Below are 24662 nucleotides of genomic sequence, written 5' to 3'. Positions count from 1 at the left end.
CTCTGTTGGACACAGAAGCTCCCCAAACAGGTGCCCAAGCAAAAGCTGGTGCACTCGTACCAAGACCAGTACCAGTGTTACCAGTGTTAACCTACATTTTGCCAACACTAGTAAAAGACACTTCGCGCGGTCGAGATGAGCCGCTTTCTCTTGAGATCGGGTCGCACAGAAGTGGCTGAATCTCCTGACCGTTCACGAGAAGGAAACTTCTCGCCAATACGTACCAGAACCGACGGTTCAATATTAACCGGCAGGAAACAGATGGCGTTGCGTACAGCAAACACACATATCCGTGTCACGTCGGCCCGGGGAAACGCGCTGTGTCGGCTGTATGGTCGAGCGAGGACGCGACGCGTGTGCCGAGAGAATTCGCCCCGCTGCAGGACACCTTTCGCCACGGCTTCGGATTCGTACCCGCAGCCGACAGGGGGCACGACAAGGAGACCGACAGCCCGGTCTTCAGCTGTCCCTCCGTTATTGGGGCGTTATTGGCAGCGCGAGGAACCCCAGACGGCGAAACCGAACAGGGCTCTCCGGCTCGCGCTTCGCTCGTCGGCAGGGCTTCAGCTTGCGACTTCGACTTCGACTTCGACTTCGACTTCCTCGTGCGGGCCGACTTTAAGAAGACTTTAAGCGCCTCCGCGCTTTGTGAAAACTTACTGACGCAGACGACGAACGCGCGATCATTCTTGTGTTCATTCTTTTCATCCTGGGGGTGGGGGGGTCATTCTCTGCATTCACCCCTGCCCAGTTTCTACCCAGTTTTGAAAGGTAGATGACGTAGATGGCGAGCGGGGCGAGTGAAGACCCGTGACTGCTTTTCGCTCTCGTCTCCCAGTCTCAGTCTCCTTCTCCCACTTCACCAGGCGGCACCCAGTACGCACGAATTCAACCCGGGGACGCCAAGAAGGGTGTCAGAAACACCAAGGAACAACGAGAAGGACAGGTGCTCTCGCCCAGCCGCTAACCACACTGACCTTTGGTCTGTGGGACACAAACACCACACAGTCGACAGAGACCGATAAAGAGCTGCTTTTCTGGAGTTAAGTTGTCGTTCTTCGAGAATGAGCACGGAGAAGGTTTAGGAACGAGCGACGAGCGCTATAGGAATGTATGCAGAATACAGGACGAGCCCGAAAGGTGAATTATCTAAGGGGAGGTCTATGGATAATGTCTTAGAAGTCTGAATATGTGAATTAGTGCGCAATTAGCACGTCATCGCGTCCTTACACCTTTCAGTAGGAGTAAAGATGAAGAGATAGATCTATTGTGGGGGTTGATAATTGAAGGTCTCGGGTAGTGTCGGAGCCACACATCGTGTTTTCCGGAATTCCCAGAGTAAGAAAAAAGCCTGGAAAATGCATGTGTGGAAACTATGGGCGTTCGCACCGAGAAAGTGGCAGTCTCGCTGCCGTACAAGAATTACATCCGACCTCCAAACGGGTGCGCCTGTCTCTGAGCCCATACTGTACGTGCCCGAGGGAGATGTCGGGGTGAGTTTTGCTGCCGTGGAGGTGTTAGCACTTTGTCAGGAATCGATCGCTGTGAGCGACGGTTTTACTCCGCAGACCATGCTGGGAGCCGCGAGACGTCCGCAGCCCTCGTCTCCCCACGCGCGTTCGTCACCCGAGCTTCCTAGTGTCCTGTCGGCATTCCCAAAACAGACGCGTCCTTCACACAATTACTGTGTGTCGGCCTGTTTCGTTTTCTCTTAACTCGTACTGTCCAGAATGAGGCGGGTTTGCGAAGACAGTCTCGAGTGGCGAAGTCAACGCCCTGCCTGGCGCTGTCCGAGGTGCTGAAGTCCCTGAGGCGTGGCGGCGCCTCTAGTTTGAAATCCACTTGACAGAGCGCTGCCTTCTTGGTACGATGAAGACTCTCTTAGGCATGGCGGTAGGCGATACAATTCAGGTTTTGCGAACGGTAGGTTGGTTTTGCAATCGTTGAACCGAAGGAGCCAAAACTGAACATGCAGTTGTTGTGGTTGTTGTTGTTGTTGTTGTTTTTTTAATCACAGCGCATCTCTGTTTACGGAGGTGCGACAGATGTTCAGCGCGGGCCGGCACGGTTCCACCTCGCGGCGCTGGGATCCTGCGTTCGATTCTTGACCTAGGGTGCTGTCTGTGTGGAGTTTGCATGTTCCCCCCCCCCCCCCCCCGTTCGTGTGGGTTTCCTCCCGGTGCCCTGGTCTCCTCCCACCGTCTAGAGGGACCCCGGTTGGCTTATTGAAAAAGTTGGTACCTGGTGTGCATGTGTGTTTGCGTCTGTCCGCAGCCCCTGCGTTGTGCAGGGCCCAGCTTCCCCGCGACCCAGGATTGGAAGAACTGGTTATAAAATGAATAGACAGCATAATCAGTACGTTTCGCCCCTCCGTATGCAAGAGCCTGCACTTGAAATGGGCTTTACTGTACAGTGGGGGTGTTTATTTTTTTATCACGACAATCCCACACGTACACTTTCTTAGGTAGTTGTGGACTTATTCGTGTTTCAGAACCCAGGACCGTTTTAATCCGTGTGGGGGGCTGAGGAGCTGGTTACTTTGATATCCGAGAACACACACACGCAGTTTCTATGGGGAGACTACCCGGAAGTGTGTTTAAAAACCGAGAACAGGGAACGGGGGGGGGGGCGCTACATTACCCGAAGGGGTGTGGGAGTGTGGAACAAGCTGCCCCGCCCCATTTGTGATGCCGGTACCCTGGTTTCTTTGCAGAAACAGCTGAAAGAGATCCCGGATCAGTTAGCTACTAACTATTAAACGGGGCTAGACGGACCGCACGGTCTTTTCTCCTTGGTAACCAGTCTTTCTTCCTGATCAAAGCCCAGTAGTTTCTCAGCTTGCCTGCTGGTATCTCTAATGAACACCTCCGGTTTTTAGCTGAATGTGTCTCCTCTCTAACCTCCTACCCTGCGTGCCCAAATCCCCGGACACGGCAGAAACAGATCTAACCTTTGAAGCCGAGAATAATTAACGTGTAGACCTCCGCGAATTCCCTGTACGTTCATTCTGTAAGACGACATTATTTTACTTGTCTTTCCCGACCGGAGGACTCGAGAGGTGTTATCAATGACACCGATCTTGTGAAAGTGCTGAATTTTAAGTTCTTATCTTTCTTGCGGTCATTCTCGAGAAAATAGTCTGAGCTTCCTCCGCAAGGCATTCAACTTCGGCGGCTTAATTGTAGTTCTGCGTCTGACCTGACGGTCTCCGGACTCCGAGATCCTGAGGAAAGTCCTTTCTCTCTCGTATCAGAGACACGATCGTCCGGCTGAATTCTAGCATGACCGGTTTTGTATGAAGAGAACAACACGTCGTCCAATGCTTTTCAACACCGATTGTGTGCTGTAGGTACAAACGCCGGTGAAACCATTTTTTTTTCTTGATTTTATATAAATATATTCATTTTCTGGACAGTTTACACTTTGTGTGTGTATGAATAGGATGTATTGCTTTGTTAGTACGTGCAAAATAATAAGGTATCACACTGTCACATACGCTAAAACACAATGAATATAATTAAACTGGATGGCATTGCTGCTTCGCAGCGCCGGGGCTCTAGGTTCAAGGACAGACCTGGGGTGATGTCTGTGTGGAGTTTGTATGCTCTCACTGAGTTTGTGTGGGTTTCCCCCCTGCAATACACCAACTTTATAATAGGATAACTGGCGTTTGGTAAATCTGCGCCTGGTGGGTAATTGTGTGTGTATCCGCTTTGCGACAGACTGGCGTCCCGTCCAGGGCGTGTTGTGCCTTGCGCCCGTTGCTTGGCGGGATAGGCTCCGCCCCGCCCCGTGACTCCGAATTGACAGTTAGAAAACGTATGTAGGACCTTTAGAAACCCGACAGGGAGTGTAGGTGAATGTGGGCGGTATTCCTGTTCCGTTTGTTAGCGTTGGTGGTATTAACTGTATGTTTAAAGGACTTCTCGGAGAGGAAACGCCATACCGCGGGACAGAACAAAGTCCCCGGGAAAATTCAGTGTTCTCACGGAAGGGGGGGAGGGGGGGGCTCAGGTGATTGACGAACCGTCAGTAGGGGACGTAATTGGGAAAAGACTGGCGTGCCCTTCCGCGTGGTCGGGTGTATTTTTAACGCCAAAGCTTAGCAAGCGACAGGCGCGTAACGGAGTGAGCGAGCAGGGCACGCGTGTTCCATTATCTCGGCCACTTGACCGCCGGAGCACACTGAGCAGAGGCGGCCGGGCTGCGGCGGGGAGCGGGGAGCGGGGAGCGGAGAAGCCGCACTCTCACAGTAAAGAATAGCACAGATGCGGCTTCAGAGCCGTGGCGAGATGAGCTCTCCAGGCTCGCTGCATTATGTCTATTGAGAGGCAATAACGGCGCAGAGAGAGAGAGAGAGATTCTTTTTAACTCCTACCTGTCGACAGGAGCCCTGTTGCACAACGCCGCCTTAAACGTGCCGGTGAGCGCAAACGGCAGCGCCCAGGACGCTTTAAGAGTCATTAATATTTTACATCGATTGTCTACCTGCTGGTATGAGGTTCATTGTGGAATCAACCTCCATATGTTTCTGTATATCTCACGAGTGGCCGATTCAAGAAGAGTAGAGACAGCTTCATTAAATTCCAAGGATTCTACAGTAGGCACAGAAAAGCAAGAAAAGGCTGCTTTTAGAATAAAAATGCCAGTTCTGAATTCCTGTCACAGACCTACTCGCTCAGTCCTGTATTCATTTGATCACCGGTTGCATCATCATATCTAAAAACTATGTTCTGAACTGTCAGCACTGTTCTGAAAAGGGTACTGCTTTGCTACAGATACGCTTACTGCTGAAGTATCTTTCATATCTCAGGCAATAAGGATCCCAGAAAACCATTCATTTTTCTTTTTTACAAGAGCAGGTATTTTAGCCCTTGTGCTAACACCTAAAACATCCATTCCCTGGCTAAAAGCATCCATTCCCTGCCCCCTGTGTTAACCTCCCTGCATTAAGAGCACGATCCTAATCGCAGCATGTGCTTCTGTTGAGATGATGTTTTCAATGAGACTTGAACAGCAGAACATTACATGCTTCGACATCATGTCTACACGCATCACAGGAGGGCTCAGAGACTTCCCACACTGGCTGCTGGCCTCGTGCTCTGTGCCTGTTCCCTGAGCAGCGTTCTGTCGGAAACCCTTCGGCTGCTGGTGGTAATTACACACCAGGGATGCACGCTCTTCCAGGAGACAATGAGAGCTGGCAGACTCTACCTGCCTCATTTACGAGCTACAGTGTAGCAGAGTGTGACTCCATTCCCTTCTGTAGGCTTATGAGATGCTCTTTAAAACTCTTCATTCTTCACAGAGGGGAGCTTTAAAACTGTAACAAAATAAACAGTTGTTTCCTTATACCCCATTAACGACCCTCATAATCTGTATTTAAAGATGATCAAATCGAAAAGCCCCCTACTGGCCACTATATTACCCCCCTTCCCCCACTGTCTCAAACAAATTGACTCTCTCCTTAGCAGGTAAACTATGGCTGACTTGTGACTTGTGACCCTCCCTAACCCTCAGATGTGCAGCCTGTTGAAAAAGGGTATAAGTAACTGTGCAGTCCATTCCTATTTCCATGAAATAGTTCCCAAATCCCCTCACATACAGCAGTTCAGGCTGCTTTTAGAGAAGCAGTCAGTCCATCAGTGGGCTTTCTGGATATTGCAGTGAGTGTAGTAACTACCCTTATTTGTGTAATAAAACAAGGGTGCTTTTATTATGTCCTAAGCACGTTACAAGTCATGGAAAATCTCGGGCATCATAGTCCCTGTCTGTAAGCTCTCTGAGCAGGAACAACACTTCCTTACTTCATGTAGAGTTCAACACGTTTAATCAGGGTTGGCACATTGTAATGACCCATCATTCATCATTGTAGGATTGACCTTTAAAAGACAAAAAATAAACTGAGGTGAAGCTCCAACTTTGCTCAGATACGTTAAGTATTAATGTCAGATATAAACAGGGCACCTTGTACGATACAGTAAAAACAGTTGACGTGCATACTGCCACGTTCATGCCTTAATCTAGTCATCAGTGGCTTTATTTCAGCTGTGGTTTTACTGTGAATTCATGCTTCACCTGGCTGCTTAATTCTAGATCACACCCTGCAGCGCTGCACTGCAACACCTGCGCCCGATTCACAGTGGGGGTGATGGGGGTGGAGGTGGAGTGTGCCGTTACATAACAGGAATAACCCAGAGCTCACTGATTGACTATCCATCCATTTTTATAATGCTCCTTCCAATATAGGATCTCGGCTCTAGGGCAGCAATAGAGGGCAATAGGCACAGGGCAGGGTACACCCTGGACAGGGTGCCAGTCCATCGCAGGTTAGACAGAGACACAGACATGCAAACTCATACCAGGGCCAGTTAGTCAGAAGTGAGTCCGACTAGTTCTAGAAATTGAGGTGGCCAGGGTGAGAAAACTCCAATTTCGCCAGCCTGGGAGAGGAGTCCTTGTTCTTTAAATATCCACGGGGGCCACCTTTATGCACGGGCAGAAATATAGGAGAATCGGAACTACAGGGGAGCATAATCGAGCCCCAGATGCCATGGGAGTTTAAAAATAGCCCTAGTCCATTTCTTTTCCCTTTGGCGTGCAAGAGGTAGGCTGTTCTGATAAGCTCTCTTAGTCAGAGTGCTTGCCTGCAGTACACTGGAAAGCTGTGCATCGCTCACTACAGGTTGGAGTGGTCTGCTCTGAGGCAGCCTCATCTGCTGAACGGCTTTCCATTCGCTGCAATGGGCTTTTAATCGAGCCACTTGACTGACTCACGCTGCAGTAAGTGGGCCCATTTGGGCTGTGTGTTGTTTTTAATATATAGAGAGTTCCAAGCCCGTTAATTAAAGGGCTTTTTGAAAAACCGAAAAGAGAGAATTACAGAGTCTCCCTAATGGAGTTATATAAAGAGGTGATTACACTTCATAAAGCTTTTATGGTGATATCTGAGTCCTCAATTGAGTTATTTTGCCTCCTATACCTCAGAGCAGTGTTTTCCTTATCACATAACACATTTAGATATTTTGCATGTCTTTTGTGCCTTTGTATGGCTTTAGTCTTCTTCCACTGTTCCGGCCTTTCTCATCTGGACTGAAGTGTCAGGCATAAGCGGAGCGGTGGCTCTGTGGCTCAGGATCTGCGCCTGTGGCTGGGAGGTTGCCAGTTCGTATCCCGCAGCCGGCAGAGGAATCCTACTCTGTTGGACTACAGCTTCACTGTGTCAGGATTTTGAATCCCAGGTGCCCTGGGTTATCCCAGGACATCTCTGCCAGCTAGTGACCTTGGGACATCTGGATCATAGATTACCTGTTTGGGAATCCTTGCTGGCTGGTTTGCTGGCCCCCCACACCTGAAGTGGAGGTGTGTTAGAATCATAGCAGGCCTCAGTCAAAGCAAGACAATCCTGGGGTCTCTGGTGCAAAAGCACCACACTGTTGAGAGGGATTTTGTGAACTTTGTACATACTTTCTCTGCTGACGCTGCAGTAATTCACAGTATAAGGTGGACATACAGCACTGGTTTGAATGCTGGACAGAAGGGCTACTATGCAACTCTGCACTGGTGTTGTATAGGAACCCGCACTGTGAAACGAAGTAACCGATTGTGTTAAAAGAAGTTATCTTTGGCAAACAGGGAAGAGGAAGATGAGTGTGATCCCGGAATGCTGCCAATCTCAGGCGTGAGAGATAACAGAACAGTATTTCTGGACTGTTCTAGTTTCATCGCTTTGAGAAACATACACCGAGCATATTTTAGCTTCGGAGACGGACTCCCGGTGGTCTTTTAAGGGGAAGTGGAAAGAGTTCTCCAACGCTACAGAGCGGTGGTCCCTGATAAACCTCCCGAGAAGGAGAGTCATCCCTCCTCCCAGTCCCAGCGGCGGACACAGCTCCCGCTCGGCCCTCTCCAACGCAGGGGATCGGCTTTGCTCTGCCCTTCGCGGATCGGGAGATTTCCGCGATCGTCGTCTCGAGACGCTGACCGGCCTGTCCTCGTCACAGCTCGTCCTCTGCTTCCGGAAGCAGGGCTGTCCCTGTGCAGCTCGAAGTCCTCTCCTTTACAGCCTGTTTTTTCTCCCTGTGTGCTTTGTCCCAAAGATTTTTATCCCTGATCTCTCCTTCTCTCGGATCCTACTTTGTCCTGGGGTAAGATCCGCACGGCCTGTCCGAGGCCTTCCCCAATTCCCCCAAGAAGTGCCGGTGCTGGAAAGGTGAAGATGGAGCACATTGACCGCGGACTGAACCGAAACGCCAGTCAGAACAGCAATTTCCCTCCTTGATCAGGGCCTGCGGCCTCTCTCGCAAGCCGGGCATGAATTATGCATCCGGCAATCTGACTTACAGCAGACACGGAGACCGAGACGGGGGGAGTCAGAGAGGGGAGAGGGAGGAGGCGAGAGTCTTAATCTTCGTTGTGGTTATTAGATTTCAGAGAAGCATGTGGAGGAAAGATTAAGTCTGGGTATAGCTGGGCGCCGTTTAGTGTTTCGGTCTTACATCATCTGTGCCGCTGTGCGGAGCACGCCATCAAAAGCCACGGATCCGTCCCCAATCACATCGACGTCATCAAGACCGAAGTAATCACCTTTAGTGCCAGTTATCGGAGCAGGGATTTTGAACTGCAGGAGCTACAGTATATTGACAGGAGGAAAGCCAAAGCATTTTGTACGGAATCTCTTTTCGGGGCTCGGTCCAAAAGAGGAAAGCAGATGTTTTGGCAGAGCTGCCGAACAGACAGTGTGTTGGAAATGACTCAGATTGTCCAGATGTGTTCTGTGTGGCCCTCACTGGGCATCAGAGGCCTGCGCAACACCGATATCCTTCCCCTCTCCACCTTTCCTCTCAATCTGCAGTTCTAGGTCAGCCCAATCGCCAAGTTTAGGCTGCTGGCACAAAGGTCAGTCTAGCGCTGCAGGAAATCCCACATACTTCACTTCCACACCCTTTCCCCAACACAACCCCTAACTCTCAAAATGCAGAACTCTTGCAAAATGACTCTAAAAAGGCCTCAAACTTCAAGCGTAAATTTCTGCTCATCTTTTTGACTTGCATATGAGCTCTGTCTGGTGAGAGGTTTTACATCTGATCCGAAGGACAGTGTGGTTTTTTTTTACAGTATAGACTCGCCATCACTATACAGGGGAATTAGGACCCACACAGATCGCAGGGTGAGCACCCCCCCTGCTGACCCCACTAACACCTCTTCCAGCAGCAACCTGAGCTTTCCTAGGAGGTCTCCCATCCAGGTACGGGCCAGGCTCTCGCCTGCTGAGCTCCAGTGGGCTGCCAGCTGGGAGTGGCAGGGTGATATGGCTGGGTACGTCTTCCTTTGAACAAAGAGCATAGCAGAGGTCAGTGGAAGCCCTAGAAAGCAGATCAATGGCACCGTCACCTAGTGGGACCACTGAGGAGGATCGTGAATTTGATGATTGGCCAAGACAGAAAGACGTTCCGGACGCGGGCTGCCCCTGTATAGACACCTGACCCTGAAGCCTTCAGTACTGCAGACTCAATCCCCCTTTTCACCCTCCTCTGTAACTAGGGGTCTCCTTTCCCTTTTCTCGCGCCACACCCCCAAGCTGCGCGCCCTCTCCCCGCTTTGCTGCCTTCCACCCCGTTTCCTGAGCCGCAGTTCCAGTCCCCTGCCTCTCTTGTTACACCGCCGCCTGTGCAGAGGGGAATTAAGGGGGACCCCGCTACAGTACAGACAGGCAATTCAGAGAATGGGTTTTGACTCCTTCGTTTTGCCACCCGTTATCAGAACCGGCGCCTGTTCTGGGAGTGAAACCATCAGTCGGGATGGGATCGCTTGTGCTAGTCCACTGACGGGACAGAATTCCCCTCCCGGTCCTGCATGACCAGTCTCCAGTCCTGATGTCCGCGGCCCTGCAGGCACGTCTCCGTCTTTCGGCGTCGACGAGATGCGGTGTAGCAGGTGATCCGAAGTGACGGGGGGGGGGGTCTCGCCTCCTCGCCTCCTCGCCCGAGGCTGGAGCCGCAGGTCTCCGAAAGCGCTTTGCATTGAGGGCGGAAAGAAAACACACTCGATCGGACCACCCTGAGCGACGGCAGGCGGGGGCAGCCGAGCGAGAGGTAACGCGAACAGACGCCGAGCGATCTCGGGAAGAATCGGGCGTCGAGCGCTCAAGAACGGGCAGTCGAACGGAAATACCTGCTATTTATAGTCATCGGCACCATTTGCGTCCCGACAAGTTGTTGTGAGACGGTGCACTTTCGTCATAAAAACGGTTTCGAGCGCAAATTGTTCTAGCTTCTATACCAGGAAAGCTCACGAATCCCAACGAACTGTTGTCGCTCCGGTAAAAATAAGTAAGAAAGTTAAATGATGACCTGTTCTTCCAAACCCAGGCTCCTTCACAGTTGTTGTTTTTTTACGTTTAGCTCTTTCTGGTTTGTTATTTGTTTTTTCCGTCGGCAAATGAATTGAAAATCCACAGGCCTGCGTCTCGCCTAGGGGGTAACGTAAAACTGATTCGACGAGCAAGAAACTCGTATCATGTTTTTTTTTTCTTGGTAGCGGCCTGAGTGATGGGTTAAATTAAAGCTTCTGGCCTGTGGGATTTCTGCAGCGCCCGAAGCTGTACGTCCCACTCAATGACGGTTTAACAGTTTAAAATGTATCGTCGCACAGAAGGCAGATGATCTTCCCAGCGTTTACAACAGTGACTGATGCGGCCATTAGGTGTGTCCATGAGCCATTAGCTGAAGTGTGTCCTGCGGAAACTCTTAACTGATTAATCTAAAACATATAAATCATCTCAGGTCTATCACTATAATTAATAATACTACTTAATACAGTTACTGTTGTGTAATAATATTAAAACATGTATTTATTTATAATCCATAACGAAGAATATCATTATATATTATGTAGTGTATATATAAATAAATCTCAAAGACAAGAGGACGAGAGATCGGATGGATATTTTCTCGCTTCATGAGAAAAACAAAGCTGTCCGACACAGTTCGTGTGTCTTTCCAGGAGAGGAGACGAGAGAATCAAGACAGATCTTTGGAACTGCGGTGTCCTCCGCCTGTCTGACGTTCTATCTCTAGGGCGTATCTGAGTTTGATCCGGATATTGATCAAGGTGAGGCCCTGTGACCTTCAGGGTCAGAAGACGAGGCGAGAAAGCGGCACTGCCCCGGACGTCAGGAGACTTTTTTTTTTTGGACGTCAGGAGACTGATGCTTTTCCCTCCCCCGCGCGGTTGGGAAACGCGATTCCGGTTGATTGGGCAGCACACAAGGCCGTGTCGCCGGATTAACACGCTCCGATACCCTTTCTAGAGCCCTTTAACTCCTCAGCGTCTTACTGTCGAACTAAACAAATTACGAGCTCAATCAGGTCATTAACGGCTCAAGGCCAAAGAAATTCTCCAGGTTCTCCAGGAGTATGGCGCCCCCTGCCGAACACACTCTTGAGAGAAGTGTGCTGAAAGCGCACACCTGGCTGTTCAAACACAATTCTTGACCCATTGCGGTGGCAATACCGTTATAATAATACAGTGGTGTTGATTGCAAAACCACTCCGTCTAGCCCCTGTCTTAAATGCTAAATTGCACTGTTTCCCCCGCGTTTGCTGCTGTAACTAAAAACAGCGGAGGCGCAGTGTTCATGGTCTGAAGAAATGGAAATGAGTGAATAGAGATTTAAAGGGCAGATTTCACACTTCGGTGAGTGAACGGCGGGTCGGAGTTCGGTGTAAAACGGAGTCGCCCGTCCTCCAGCTACAAACGGGTATAATGCATTAGAAATGCCGCTGATGATAAAAATAATGGACGGTACTCTATCACTGTACCTCAATTTTCGCCGTCCTCTGTAACAGACGACTTGCCTTCACTTCTCTATTAAAATCGACAAGAAATTGCGTTTTGCCGGAGGGGGGGGGGGGTCTCCTTCACAAGCTCCTAATTTGCTGTATTAATATGTTCTGTAGAGTCATATCGCTTCAACTTTTTTCTTTTGGCGGGGCAGAGGCCGGTTAACCGTCTTGATAGAGCAGTGCGAGGAGCTGAGGAAAGAGTCCTTCAAGGTCTCTACGGAAGGAAAAGGGGGAGAGGCGGAGGTTGTTATTAGTCCGTCCTTTAGTAATGAGGCGAAGCGGGGCTGGGAAATATGAAGCTAATTAGACAAGTTAATCAAAAAAACGAAGCACAAAAGAAGGCAGCCGTCTCCCAGCAGCTCAGAAATGCCGCGTAGGCTCAGAAAAAGGCCTTTGTGAAAAAAATGTGACGAGTTGGTAATTAGCGATATTAATACCTCGGGTCCTCGTTTTACAGTAAACCAGATCTATTAGCGCCGATAACGTTATAAGAGCTATCGGCGCGTTTTATTGTTTCTAAGAGCGTGGGCCTATTAAATTAAATTTGGTTGGGGGGGGTGTTGAGACACATCAGGCCCGTTTGCCTCATTCTCACTCCTCCACCTCCCCTCCCCGCTAATTCATTACGGCTTTGCAACGACGCCTGACAGCCGTGTTGACGTTTTTCAGTAGGTGAAAAGTATCGCATATATCTCTCTCTCGGAATAGCGACCGCTCCGTCCCCAGAGCCGGCAAGCGGTGCTCAGCTCCGGTCCTGAAGGAGCGACGTGTCTTCCGGGTTCTGCTGCAACCGCTTCGCCCATTCCAGGCTGACTGAATTCGATTTTCAAATACATAAATAAAAATTGCTTTCAGCTCCGGGAAAGTGAACTGGGCAGTGTGTGTGTGTGCGCGCACACGGGTCATGACACCAGCGCACACAGGACGTGGAGCAGCGCGCATTAAAAATTCAATTCCCCAATGAAATATGATGATAATAAAACAAAGACGGTCGTCAAATGAAAAATGCTAAATCGACCACATGAGACTGGCTGCGAGAGGCCCAACCTGGCTGTGTGCGTTATTACTGCTTCTCGATCATCGATATCTGTGCTCTTGTAGTCTCGTACCTCGCTGCTCCTGCTCGCTCGACACTCAGTCTCTATGACCGGGCTCGTCGAATCGCTGTCCCGGTCTTTCGGATCTCTGTGCTTCTACGAGGATGACTATATTAACAAAAAATAATTTCAGGTTTACAGTTTAGTGCGCACGAGTTTTTGTCACTGGGGAAAAAGTTTTGCGCACACAGGCCATTAAGAATTGGAGGGAACACTGGAACTCCGATATTGAATTGATCTCTACCCTGCATTAACTGGTGATTTTCAGAGTTGCCCTTATTCAGGTGTCTGAGCTGGGATATGACCCAGCGTGGGTGTGTCTCATACCTGTGTCTGATCATCATAAACTGGTCAGGGGCTAACAGCTGTTCAGAGCTAGAGAGAAATAAGGAGGAGAAATTCCTAATTAGCAAGTTAAGAAGTGACTGGGGCATCACGGTGGCACTGTGGCCTCGTGGGACTGGGGCCCTGGGGTCAACTTCCCAGCCCGAGGTGCTGTCTGTGTGGAGTTTGCATGTTCTCCCCAAGCTTGCATGGGTTTCTCCAGACGCTCTTGTGTTCCCCACAGTCCACAGTAATGCTGATGGGTTCATTGGCTGGCCTCTGGGAAAACTGACCCGTGTTTCTGCGTGTCTGCCTTATGATGGACTGGCGTCCCGCCCAGGGTGTGTCCCACACCTTGCGCCTGTTGCTTGCTGGGATAAGCTAAGGCTCCCCTGCAGTTAGAAAATGGATGGAGTACAGACTGCATAAAGTTCGATGTGCTGGAGCTAGGGTCTTTTTGAAACCAAGGCCTTTAACAGGCAAGCAGATCCAGTGCAGACACTGATGATTGCAGGTGATTAAGGGCTCAGTAGGACAGAACCTAGCAGATTCAGGGTCCTGCAGGACCAGGACTGCAAATACCTTTTCTTTTTCTCTTTTTTTTTTGAGGCTTCAGCATCACGGCTTTTATGCATCAAGTTTAACTAGAGGAAATAAACATCAGTTTCCGAGACGACTCTTTTAAAACTGAAGGTAACTTTGCAGAACGGAAGAGAGTTTCCAGCAATTTAATTTAAAAAGGGCAAGACTGTAAAAGCGTCTTTTCACAGAGTAAGATCTGAGCACCATTCACCGTTAGCGATTGGAAACGTTCCAAGCTGTTAAGTCCTTCCGAGACTACATCAGAGTCTTATTTTTCTTTAGCGTAGTTTTGGCAGACTCGCTGGAGTTTATGCAGAATGAGCTTTGTATCCAAGCAAGAAAGGAAAGGAAGTGAAAACGGTTCAGCATCGTGTTTCACTCTTTTTAACAGTAAATGATCTGGTTAAAGAACTGGTTTGCTTTTATTACACTGTCTGATACTGTTTTTCCTCTCTTACAGCTGGCCGGCCTGTCTCCCTGTCCCCCCCTCCCTCAATCCCCCAGCCCTAGTAGTCTGTCGCCCAGTCCGGGGTGCTCTTCTGGGGGCACAGGCAGGAAACTGTGGCCCCAGGCTCCTAGGAGATGAGCAGCTATAAAGGCCGCATGGGGCAAGATGTGGAAAACCAGGGCAACAATTTGCCCAAACAGCGCTGGGACGCCCCCAAGGACAAGGTGGTACCTCCTTTTAATATTCACATTGTCTTCCAGTACCACCCTCTCCCCATCTTTTCCACTTTTTACTGTACTTAACTCCACTTGACCAGTAGGGGGCTTTTCTGCCAAACTAATACTGTCTCAAACCCACCCCACTAAGACTGCTGTCAGCCAGCTCAGAGAAGTGTTGCGATCAGGAATTTCTCAGATCTTGGCTCACAATCTGCTCTCTCAGTGCAGTGCAAACCCGGAGCAGAAAGAAAACTAGTAATAATAATTGCTTACACTTATATAGCACTTTTCTGGACACTCCACCCAAAGCTCTTCACAGGTAATGGGGATCCCCTCCACCACCACCAGTGTGTACCCCCACCTGGATGATGCACCAGTCCGCTCCCCACACACCAGCTCTCAGTGGGGAGGAGAGCAGAGTGATGAAGCCAGTTCAGAGAGGGGGATTATTAGGAGGCCATGATTGGTAAAGGCCAATGGGAAATTTGGCCAGAACACGGGGTTACACCCCTACTCTTTTTGAGTTAAAATCTTTGGGATTTTTGGAATTTTTGGATTTTTTAATGACCACAGAGAGTCAGGACCTCGGTTTTACGTCTCATCCGAAGGACAGCACCTGTTTACAGTGTAGTGTCCCCGTCACTATACTGGGGCATTAGGACCCACACAGACCACAGGGTGAGCGGCCCCCTGCTGGCCCCACTAACACCTCTTCCAGCAGCAGCCTTAGTTTTTCCCAGGAGGTCTCCAGGTACTGACCAGGTCCTGACCAGGCTCACACCTGCTGGGCTCCAGTGGGCTGCCAGCTGTGAGTTGGTAGGTGCCCTTCGCCGACAGAGACGCCGCGTCACTAACGGCCACCGTCGTCGTTTCAGGTGCCCACGGACCGCACGCTGGTGGTGGGCGCCGGGGAGCCGGGCAGGAAGCGGCGCCAGCGCTACGTGGAGAAGGACGGGAAGTGCAACGTGCACCACGGCAACGTGCGCGAGACGTACCGCTACCTGAGCGACATCTTCACCACCCTGGTGGACCTGAAGTGGCGCTTCAACCTGCTGGTCTTCACCATGGTCTACACCACCACCTGGATCTTCTTCGGCTTCATCTGGTGGCTCATCGCCTACGTCCGGGGGGACCTGGAGCACGCCGAGGACCGCGACTGGACCCCCTGCGTCAACAACCTCAACGGCTTCGTCTCGGCCTTCCTCTTCTCCATCGAGACCGAGACCACCATCGGCTACGGCTACAGGGTCATCACGGACAAGTGCCCCGAGGGCATCGTCCTGCTCCTGGTGCAGGCCATCCTGGGCTCCATCGTCAACGCCTTCATGGTGGGCTGCATGTTCGTGAAGATCTCGCAGCCCAAGAAGCGGGCTGAGACCCTCATGTTCTCCCACAAGGCTGTCATCTCTCTGCGGGACGGCCGGCTGTGCCTGATGTTCCGCGTGGGGGACCTGCGCAACTCCCACATCGTGGAGGCCTCCATCCGGGCCAAGCTCATCAAGTCCAAGCAGACCAAGGAAGGGGAGTTCATCCCCCTCAACCAGACGGACATCAACGTGGGCTTCGACACGGGCGACGACCGCCTCTTCCTGGTCTCGCCCCTCATCATCTCCCACGAGTTCAACGAGCACAGCCCCTTCTGGGAGATCTCCCAGGCCCAGCTGGCCAAGGAGGAGTTCGAGATCGTGGTCATCCTGGAGGGCATGGTGGAGGCCACCGGTAAGCGAAGCCGCCCGGGGGAAAACCCACACGAGCCCGGAGGGAGCATACAAACGCCACACACAGAGAGCAGCCCAGGGCTAGAATCGAACCCGGGGCCCGCAATGCTAACCCCTGTGCCACTGTGCCACCCTAATGCAAAATTCAACAAATAAAAATGATCTCAACAAGAACCTCTGATCCCCTGCTCTCATGAAAAGGCCCGTAGAGTCTCTTTATGGTCAAGTAGTCTGGGCCAAAGTTTAACAAGACCTCCTAAAACACTGTGCGTCCTGTGGGCACACTAAGCTATAGGAAAGAGCGCCACCTACTGGTCCACCAAACCATGTGCAATTGCAGCCAGAAGTTTTTAGAGGTCTCCCACTGCTTGGCTAGTGAGATCTGGTTACAAAGGGGCAATACTGCTGACAGATTAGCCTTGTGCAGCCTATACAACACATGAGCTCATTCACTGCAGCAGCACACCAGCCTCGAGCTGCTCTCCCACTGCAGCACAAGAGAGCACGGCCTTTTGGTTGCAAGACTGGAGGGGGGCTCATTGCGATAACAATGGGCAATTCCAAGGAGAGGCATTAACAGGGATGTGACTGGAAAACGTAAATGAAGCTCAGTGTGAATTATGAGGTAATTTCTAGCTGCCTATGAGCACACAGCAGGCAGATAGAGATGACCTCAGCTCGCAGTCTGCTGGGGATTTGAACGTTGGAAAAACGGCCATTGATCCTCAATCCCAGATATCGAAATAGGATTTTTTTTGTCTCTTTATCAAGATGATTACTTCTCTTTCCTCTCTGAGATTGGGGAAGGGTGGATAACTGGGTTTAAGGAAAGCAACAAGAAGATCTGAAGATATCAAAAAAGTACAGATGTAGTTTTGACATCCCTTCTGATCTCCAGAAGGGAAGCTTATCACAGATTGCAATGGTATCAAAACTGACAGTCAGGCGGAATGGCTGTCACCAGCTTTCTGTGTGATCTAAGCTTAGTTCGCATTTACAGAGCTTTTATACTCCAGCTGTTTGTATCCCGATGAAGAGAGAAACAAAATCTAGATGCTACATATTCTAGATTTCACTCGAAAAGCAGGTGAAACCCTTGTGTGGGGGTTGTGAAAGGTATGATACTTCATTATGCATTTCTGCCATGCAATTTGCTTTCCATCGCTTTGCAGTTTTTGCAAGAAGTAAAATTAAATGCTGTGCTAAATGTGTGTCCGTATGAGAGGCAATTTATTCTGCTGGGCAAAGATGATTTTTCTGGTCTTTAAGAAGGTTTGTTCTGTTTCCTTTTCACCCTCAGTTAAATACAGGAACAGTATTCCTTGGCTGACATATACTGGGATGTTTATATATCTATCCTCTTTTGGTCCTGAACTCCGAGACTTCAATAGGGGGTGGCAGTGTCCAGCTGATCACAGAGTGGGCAGGCAGAGCTAACGAGCAGAAGCTAATTAAAAAAGGAGTCTGTGTGCGGTTGATCGGGACGGGGCCTTCTTCCTCTGTCGAGTAATAATCCACTGGAGACCCTTGTGCTGAGCATTAGAGGAGTTAATTGTATATAAAGGGAGCACGCTCCTTGCCATTAGGAAGGTGGTTCCAACAAGAAAAGTTACAGCTGACCTTGTATACGCTTCCCTGATAAGGAATAATAAGAGCTTAAGTCTCAAAAAGAAGAAAAAAAATCAGTCTTAATTATTTTCTATTGGTTAAGCAAACTTCTGCTTTAATCGGAAGATGTCTACGTAACTGAGCTATATCAGTGTTTTCTTCAAGCAGGTAGTTATAATTGGCCTTCTACACAAACTAATTCTTTGGGATTCTCAAAACAAGCATTCTTTGTGTCTGCAGGCCCCTAGTCTTATCAGCAGAAGATACCGAAATGTCGCAGCTGGTGTTGTGCTGCCAGCAAAAGAGAAAGACTTTTTTACCCTTCACCTTGAACTTCCTCTCTCCAGTGAGAAAAAACACACCTGACCTCGATAGGAAAACTGGTCATTCTGTGCCGCTTAAAGTAAAAATACCCCCCCCCCCAAGAAACTGCCCTGCACCCACTGCTGTCATGCTATGACACGCCGACACATGATTCGCAGTGTGAAGAGCCCCACAGCACAGCAGCTCACAATGACTGACAGGACGTGGCTGGGGAGGATGCAGTTCAACGCTACTCCAGCTTGGAAAGCGTTCAGGGACTCATCCCCGTCTGCGGCTGACAGGCTTTCCCCTCCAAATCCCCGTCGCATCCCGCGCTGAGCTGACAGGAAGTCGGCAGACAGGAGACGGGTCTGAGGAGAGCCACGCAGGACCCGTGCGGAGATCGTGACCGCTGACCAGAACAGCACAGCGGCTGCTGTCGTCTCCGAAGCACCAGGATCTTTCCAGATCTAGTACTACCCATACTGAATTGTAGTACAGTGCATGTAGTTACTACAGTACTACCTGTACTGAATTGTAGTACAGTGCGTGTAGTTACTACAGTACTACACGTGCTGAATTGTAGTACAGTGCGTGTAGTTACTACAGTACTACCCATACTGAATTGTAGTACAGTGCGTGTAGTTACTACAGTACTACCTGTACTGAATTGTAGTACAGTGCGTGTAGTTACTACAGTACTACACGTGCTGAATTGTAGTACAGTGCGTGTAGTTACTACAGTACTACCTGTACTGAATTGTAGTACAGTGCGTGTAGTTACTACAGTACTACCTGTACTGAATTGTAGTACAGTACGTGTAGTTACTACAGTACTACACGTGCTGAATTGTAGTACAGTGCGTGTAGTTACCATACAGTCTGTATGGGGTGTTTCAGAGGACCAAGGTTCAGATTCCAGTGTTACGCCTTTGCATTGGATGAGAACCTCTCCAATTCTTTAAGAAACTCAGGCCGAATTCTTTAAAAAAATCCCAATTCCTAATCATATTCAACCACGCCTTGTTTTCTAACCTTCGGGTCTCATTAGGTCTAAGGGATGTTTGGAAACAAAAATACTTAGTGAATGACAAGTCCCGACGATCCCCTGTTAAGATGGGGACAAACATCGTGACCAGGGAGAATTCCCCAAGCTTGTGGGCCCAGAAGGCACAATGCGCTCTGTAAATATCTGCTCTATGGGCTCTGAGCTGGGCTTATGAAGCGGGGTGTTCTAGCAGGGGAAGATAAATAATTAAATTGCCAGCAGGCATGAGTGCTATCCAACCCCTAATCCCTGTGCGGCATGTTTCTAATACCAGAAAACTGATAGTATTGATCTGATGCGGTAGCCAGACAACTCCAGGGACATGAGTGGATAATAGATCTGGCTGATCGGACATGTTCTTCCTGTCCATAACACCGAATTGCATTAGCTCTGGAGGGCTTGCTGCCAGCCCATCAGTTCGGCTGCTCATTACACGATCTGAACACGAAGCCACAAAGCTGCTTCTAATTAGAGCCCTGCGCACCCCTCCCAGTGGGTCGTCCTTAAGGGGTCGTTAAAGTGACTGATGTTGCAGTGTTAGAATCCAAACTGTTGCACGTCTTAAAGGGGCATCTCAACAATCAATCATGGCAGGATATTGCATGAAGCCTCCTGTTCGGTGGAGTTTTGGAGTGCTCCTTCTCGGCTGTTGTTGTTTTGGGCTCCAAGGCCGACTCGAACCATCTCTGACTTGTGCCGCCTGTCGATTGAACCTCTTGCTCCTTTGCTCTATGGAGTGGTGGTCTCGGAACATTCAGGTTGCAGGGGGCAACTGCCAGTGGGCTGGAGCGGCTGATATCATCCTGAGCAGTCAGTCTCTCCAGGCCTTCCACAGCAGCTGCAGAGACTGCTTGAAGTGAGAGGTGGGGGACACATATTACAGTCGCACAGCACTCTGAAGCCCGCAGGTGTCACCGGCTTCCTTCCTTCCACCTGACACTTGAATAATCCTTTCAAAGTGGCCCAAGCAGAGACACAGAAATTGAACGACCCAACGTAACACTGGATTTCAAACATTACTTCTAAGAAACTGACATTTAGGGCCATTTAAATATGCTCATTCCAGATCACATTCAACGGTCTTACTTTTCTCTTTGCTTTGGTTAATATCTCGTGGAAATGATTTGCAGAAACACAGAGGTGAAAAGAAACACTCCTCCATGAATAGAAATCAGGTTCACAAGAAACAGTCAAATGCCCTTTCCTGTCAGCGCAGGGGGGGTAGACATCACCGCACGAGGGAGATGTTGGGAGGTGCTCTGCGCTCTGACAGCAGGTCTGCCTTGAGGGTCAGATCATCTTCACAGGGTTTAAAGCTCCTGGGAAATTGCATTCCTGTTAATTTGGAATCAAAGTAATTGCATGTCAACGCCTGTCATCCCCAGTACTCACATCACCCATACAGGCAGAGCAGCTACAAGCTGTGTTCTCAGCGTTAATCAAGGATTACGAGACACGTATTCACAGTCACTGTGCTAAAACCACATTTCTGTCATGGCCTGCTCATTATGTTCATGCATACGCTGCTGTATGTATGGAGGCCTCTGTATGGTTTGTGAAAGGAGAACTGGAACCCTGTGTCTTTGATTAATTCAATAGAATACCTTAACTAAGACGTGAAACACTGACTGTTTAAGCAAAACGTTTCCATTCTCCTTAATTGAAAGTTACCTGATTGAAAAGATTATCAAAACTCGACCACCCAACATAAAACTGGAACTCAACCCTTACTGCTAAAACCTGTCATGTAGGTCCACTTAAATATGCTAATTCCATATAACATTCAACAGTATTACTTTATTTTTTTAGCAGCCCTTCATGGAGTCTGTTAGCACTTAAGAAAACAATATGGTTAGAAGCAAGAGGCAGGCCACTGGACTCGGCATGTTAATTTGGCTGCCGGTCGTTAATCTGATACTTCCTGGTAGCTCGGTTTTGGAGAGACATCAGTGGTTCGTCAGGGTAAATGGTTAAACCGAGCGATTTGTCCTCAGGATGTCTCGAGGCTCAGGAAGCATCTCAAACCAAGCCGATGTCACGTGCCCTCCTCTTGCTGCTCAGAGGGATTGAACAGTGTTCCGGTGCATTTGCAGCAGGGTAGAACTATTGGGTGCTGACCCTTGACCTTTGCCCCTGCCCCCACCTCTGACCTTTGACCTCTCGCTCGTTCTGCCGGCAGGGATGACGTGCCAGGCGCGCAGCTCCTACCTGGACTCGGAGGTCATGTGGGGTCAGCGCTTCATGCCGGTGCTGACCCTGGAGGAGGGCTTCTACGAGGTGGACTACGACACCTTCCACAACACCTACGACACCCCCACCCCCTCCTGCTCGGCCAAGGAGCTGGCGGAGCTGGCCAAGAAAGGGGAGGCCATCCCCCTGCCCCCGGCCGACCCCCCCAAGCTGGCCACGGGGCCGGGCAGGGACACGGAGCCGCCGGAGGGACCGGGGACGAGGGCCGGGGAGGAGGAAGAGGGAGGCGGAGGAGAGGAGGAGGAGGTGTTCAGGAGGGACTTGGAGGAGGGTAGAGGGGAGGCGCAAAATGTCACCAATGGGGATGTCAACAAAATGGAGAATGGAGAGTGACCCCCCCCCCATGCCCCCTCCCCCAGCAAAAAATAAAATAAGCCCCCAGATGCCACTTTCCGCAAAGCAGAACCACACTGCAGGTACTACAGCAGCTGCAGAACCTGCTTCTGAGACGACTGTGTCCTTGTTTTATTTCTCCTTTGCCTTAAGGTTTGAACGTGACGCACGTTCCCCCTTTCGCAAAATCCATTCCTGTCCGTGCCCATGCCCAGCTCCCGGAAGTCCGTCGGATGGTATATCCTCCTCTGCAAAGGGGATCCCACTTCAAAGAGAGATCTGTATCGAAATCTCGGAAAAGCTCAACAGATTTGGCGTCTACATCTTTGTGCAATTTTTTTCACGTTCTCGGTGCTTTTTTGTTCACGGATCATTTATCAAGTCAAAAGCATGCATATCTCAGGCCTTCAGCCAAAGGGTTTGCAGCCAGAGCCAGGTGACATCACTGCGTCTGGTCTCCTGCCCCACTGACTCCAGCAGATGGCTGGCGTTTCTGTTACAGATGCCCTTTCGCCTGCAGGCTCCTGCGGGACTCCGAGCTCTGGGCGGACCACGGTCAGTAATGTCTCAGCCAATCGCGTACCTCTGCTTGGGGAATCTCGATCCTGATTGGTCAGCACTTCAGCCAATCCTATCACCAAAATTCATCAAACTCCTGTGGGTTCGCAGTGATATCAGCAAGCAAAGTGCTCCAATCAGCACTGACTCTCCTGTAAGGCACTATGGAGCTTGTGATGTGTCCAAAGACAAAAGAAAAACATTTGGCAATTCCGAATTGAATACTTGAATCACAAAGGAACAGCTGGTTCACTTCTGATAGCTGCTATTTTAGCAGGAATAAACATATGCTGAAAGCACATCTGTTCAATCCTTATGCATATAACTGATCCAATTAAGTCACAAGAGAGCTCAGATGGACCGCTAACCAGAAGACCTGCTGTGAAACATCTGTCAAGGGATTCAGCTGAACGGTGAGTGGAAGCAGAATTTGGAAGCCAACACAGACATGTGCGTGCTTCATCGTAAAGGAGAGAGCCTCCTGAAAATTGCTGTCTTTCACTGTGCCTCCACCAGAGACTTCAGAAAGAGATGAAGTCCTCCCACATCTGCAGTGTCAATGAATGAAAAACCAGGCTGGCTGCTTATAGTTATGGTTAATGATTCAGTTGCAAGACTGTGTGATGAAGGGATTGTGATAGAAACAAGTGCATCAACTATTCAGTGGTGGATCGCTAGATATGTTTTTTCTTTCTGACACAATCTCTATACAATAGCTTCTTATCCCAGCTAAAAGTGCCACCTTGCTTATTGGTCATTTGTTTCTGTTAAGCTCTGCCAATACAACTCCATGGCCATAAGTGCCACTGACTGCTTACACAGCACCACAGATCATCGCCCCTTTTCTCCGAAGACGCTATCAACACATCTATCGGGTGAGCTGATACAGCGGCTATAATATATAAAGCTTTACACCAGGGGGTTGCTGGTTCAAGACCTCCACGCTGGGCTGTGTGCCCCTGATGCACTTGTGCCATGCAGCGCAAGTAACCGAACCCTCTAGCGCCTCCGTTTTTTGGATGAAAGCCGAAAGCGAAGAGACCGCCTTGGTCAGCCCCCGTCCTCTGACGGTCACTCTGGCTGAAATCCTCGTTGACCGGTTGACTTTCAGGGAGCACCCCTGGCTCTGCAATCGACCTTGTCGCGGCCCGAGCAGGCAAGCTGCTGCGCGGGAGAGCCTGTTCCTGGAAGCCTTCGTCCGCGATCGTTTGAACCCTGGAGACGGGTCTGGACTGCAGGATCGAGCGGGCCTGTTTTAGGAGGCCCTGAGAAGGATCGTGTCATGTTCAGGCAGCCTGTGCCTCATGTTTGTACTGGACAGGGCTAAACATCTGTCACCTCTTTAGCAGAATCTACTCTTTGTGCCACTAGACCTACAGTAACCCCAATCCATGATGGGACTTCAGCAAACATAAAACTTATTACTGCTGTGCCATATTACATTGTCATAAAGCAGTGTATTTTCTAACAGATTCATGGAGCGTTTTATTATTATTATTATTATTATTATTATTATTATTGTTGTAGTGCTGTATTTTAAGTGTTATCCAACAAAACTCAAGCACAATTCTATTAATCAGGTCTGTAAATAAAAGTATTATTACTGAAAATGGGTTCCTCCGTGCTGCGATCGCCTTGTTCTAGCTGCCTTGAAGAAGCTCGGTGTCCCTCACTGCTCTCGTTCGTATCACTGTTTAAATGTTTTTAATGTTCTTCGAGAGAACTTTAAAAGATCAGTCTAGTCGAACTGTAAAAATTAGCAGTTCTGAGCCACCCTTCCCCCCGCCGTCCACTAGAGGGCGACCCAACTGCATTTCAAAACACCTAAAACATCATGGGAGAATACTTTTACAATCACATTGCCATCATAAAGAAACTGATAACGATGCACAAGAAGTAACCATTTCGAAATTGTAAAAAAAGTAGGAGTAAGACATTTAACACTTTATAAACCTATCCCACTGAGCAAGACCCTATTTAGTTAGGACTCACTGAGCTTGCCCAGATCTTTGAGGCGCCACAGTAATTTCGCACAGCACAAAGTCTCATTTGAAATCCATCATGGAACTTTTTTAAAAGGTAAAGCGTAATAGGTTTACGTGTAAGCTTCAGCTAGAGTAAGACTGAATAAGTCCCAGCTACAACAAGATGCCTTAGGTGCACGGAACAAAAAACAGGTTGAAGCACGTTTCAATGGCCCGAGTACAGGTTTCGAAGGCTAATATTCGTGGGGGACCCGAGGTGTGGAGCGGCCTGCAGTGTCTGTCCTCCGAGGTAGGGGGCGCTGTGGGCGGCGCCGGCGAGAGGAAGCGCTCGCGCGCGCGGGCAG

The 24662-nt window shown here is 49.6% G+C and overlaps 1 protein-coding gene across 1 annotated transcript; it reads left to right on the top strand.

Moving 5' to 3' along the window:
• Positions 1 to 9983: 9983 nt before the first annotated feature.
• Positions 9984 to 22418, top strand: kcnj21 (potassium inwardly rectifying channel subfamily J member 21). Its single transcript, XM_088905391.1, has 4 exons — positions 9984 to 10094; positions 14310 to 14521; positions 15391 to 16234; positions 21372 to 22418. Exons 2-4 carry the CDS (start codon positions 14432 to 14434, stop codon positions 21773 to 21775), a joined length of 1338 nt encoding a protein of 445 aa, XP_088761517.1. The 5' UTR covers positions 9984 to 10094; positions 14310 to 14431; the 3' UTR covers positions 21776 to 22418.
• The last annotated feature ends 2244 nt before the right edge of the window (positions 22419 to 24662 follow it).

The sequence above is a fragment of the Atractosteus spatula genome, chromosome 25 (genome assembly GCF_055471065.1).
Source record: "Atractosteus spatula isolate fAtrSpa1 chromosome 25, fAtrSpa1.hap1, whole genome shotgun sequence".
NCBI lineage: Eukaryota > Metazoa > Chordata > Actinopteri > Semionotiformes > Lepisosteidae > Atractosteus > Atractosteus spatula.
The sequence above is the reverse complement of the archived record's forward strand: the minus strand, read 5'-3'. Positions and strand labels throughout refer to the sequence as shown.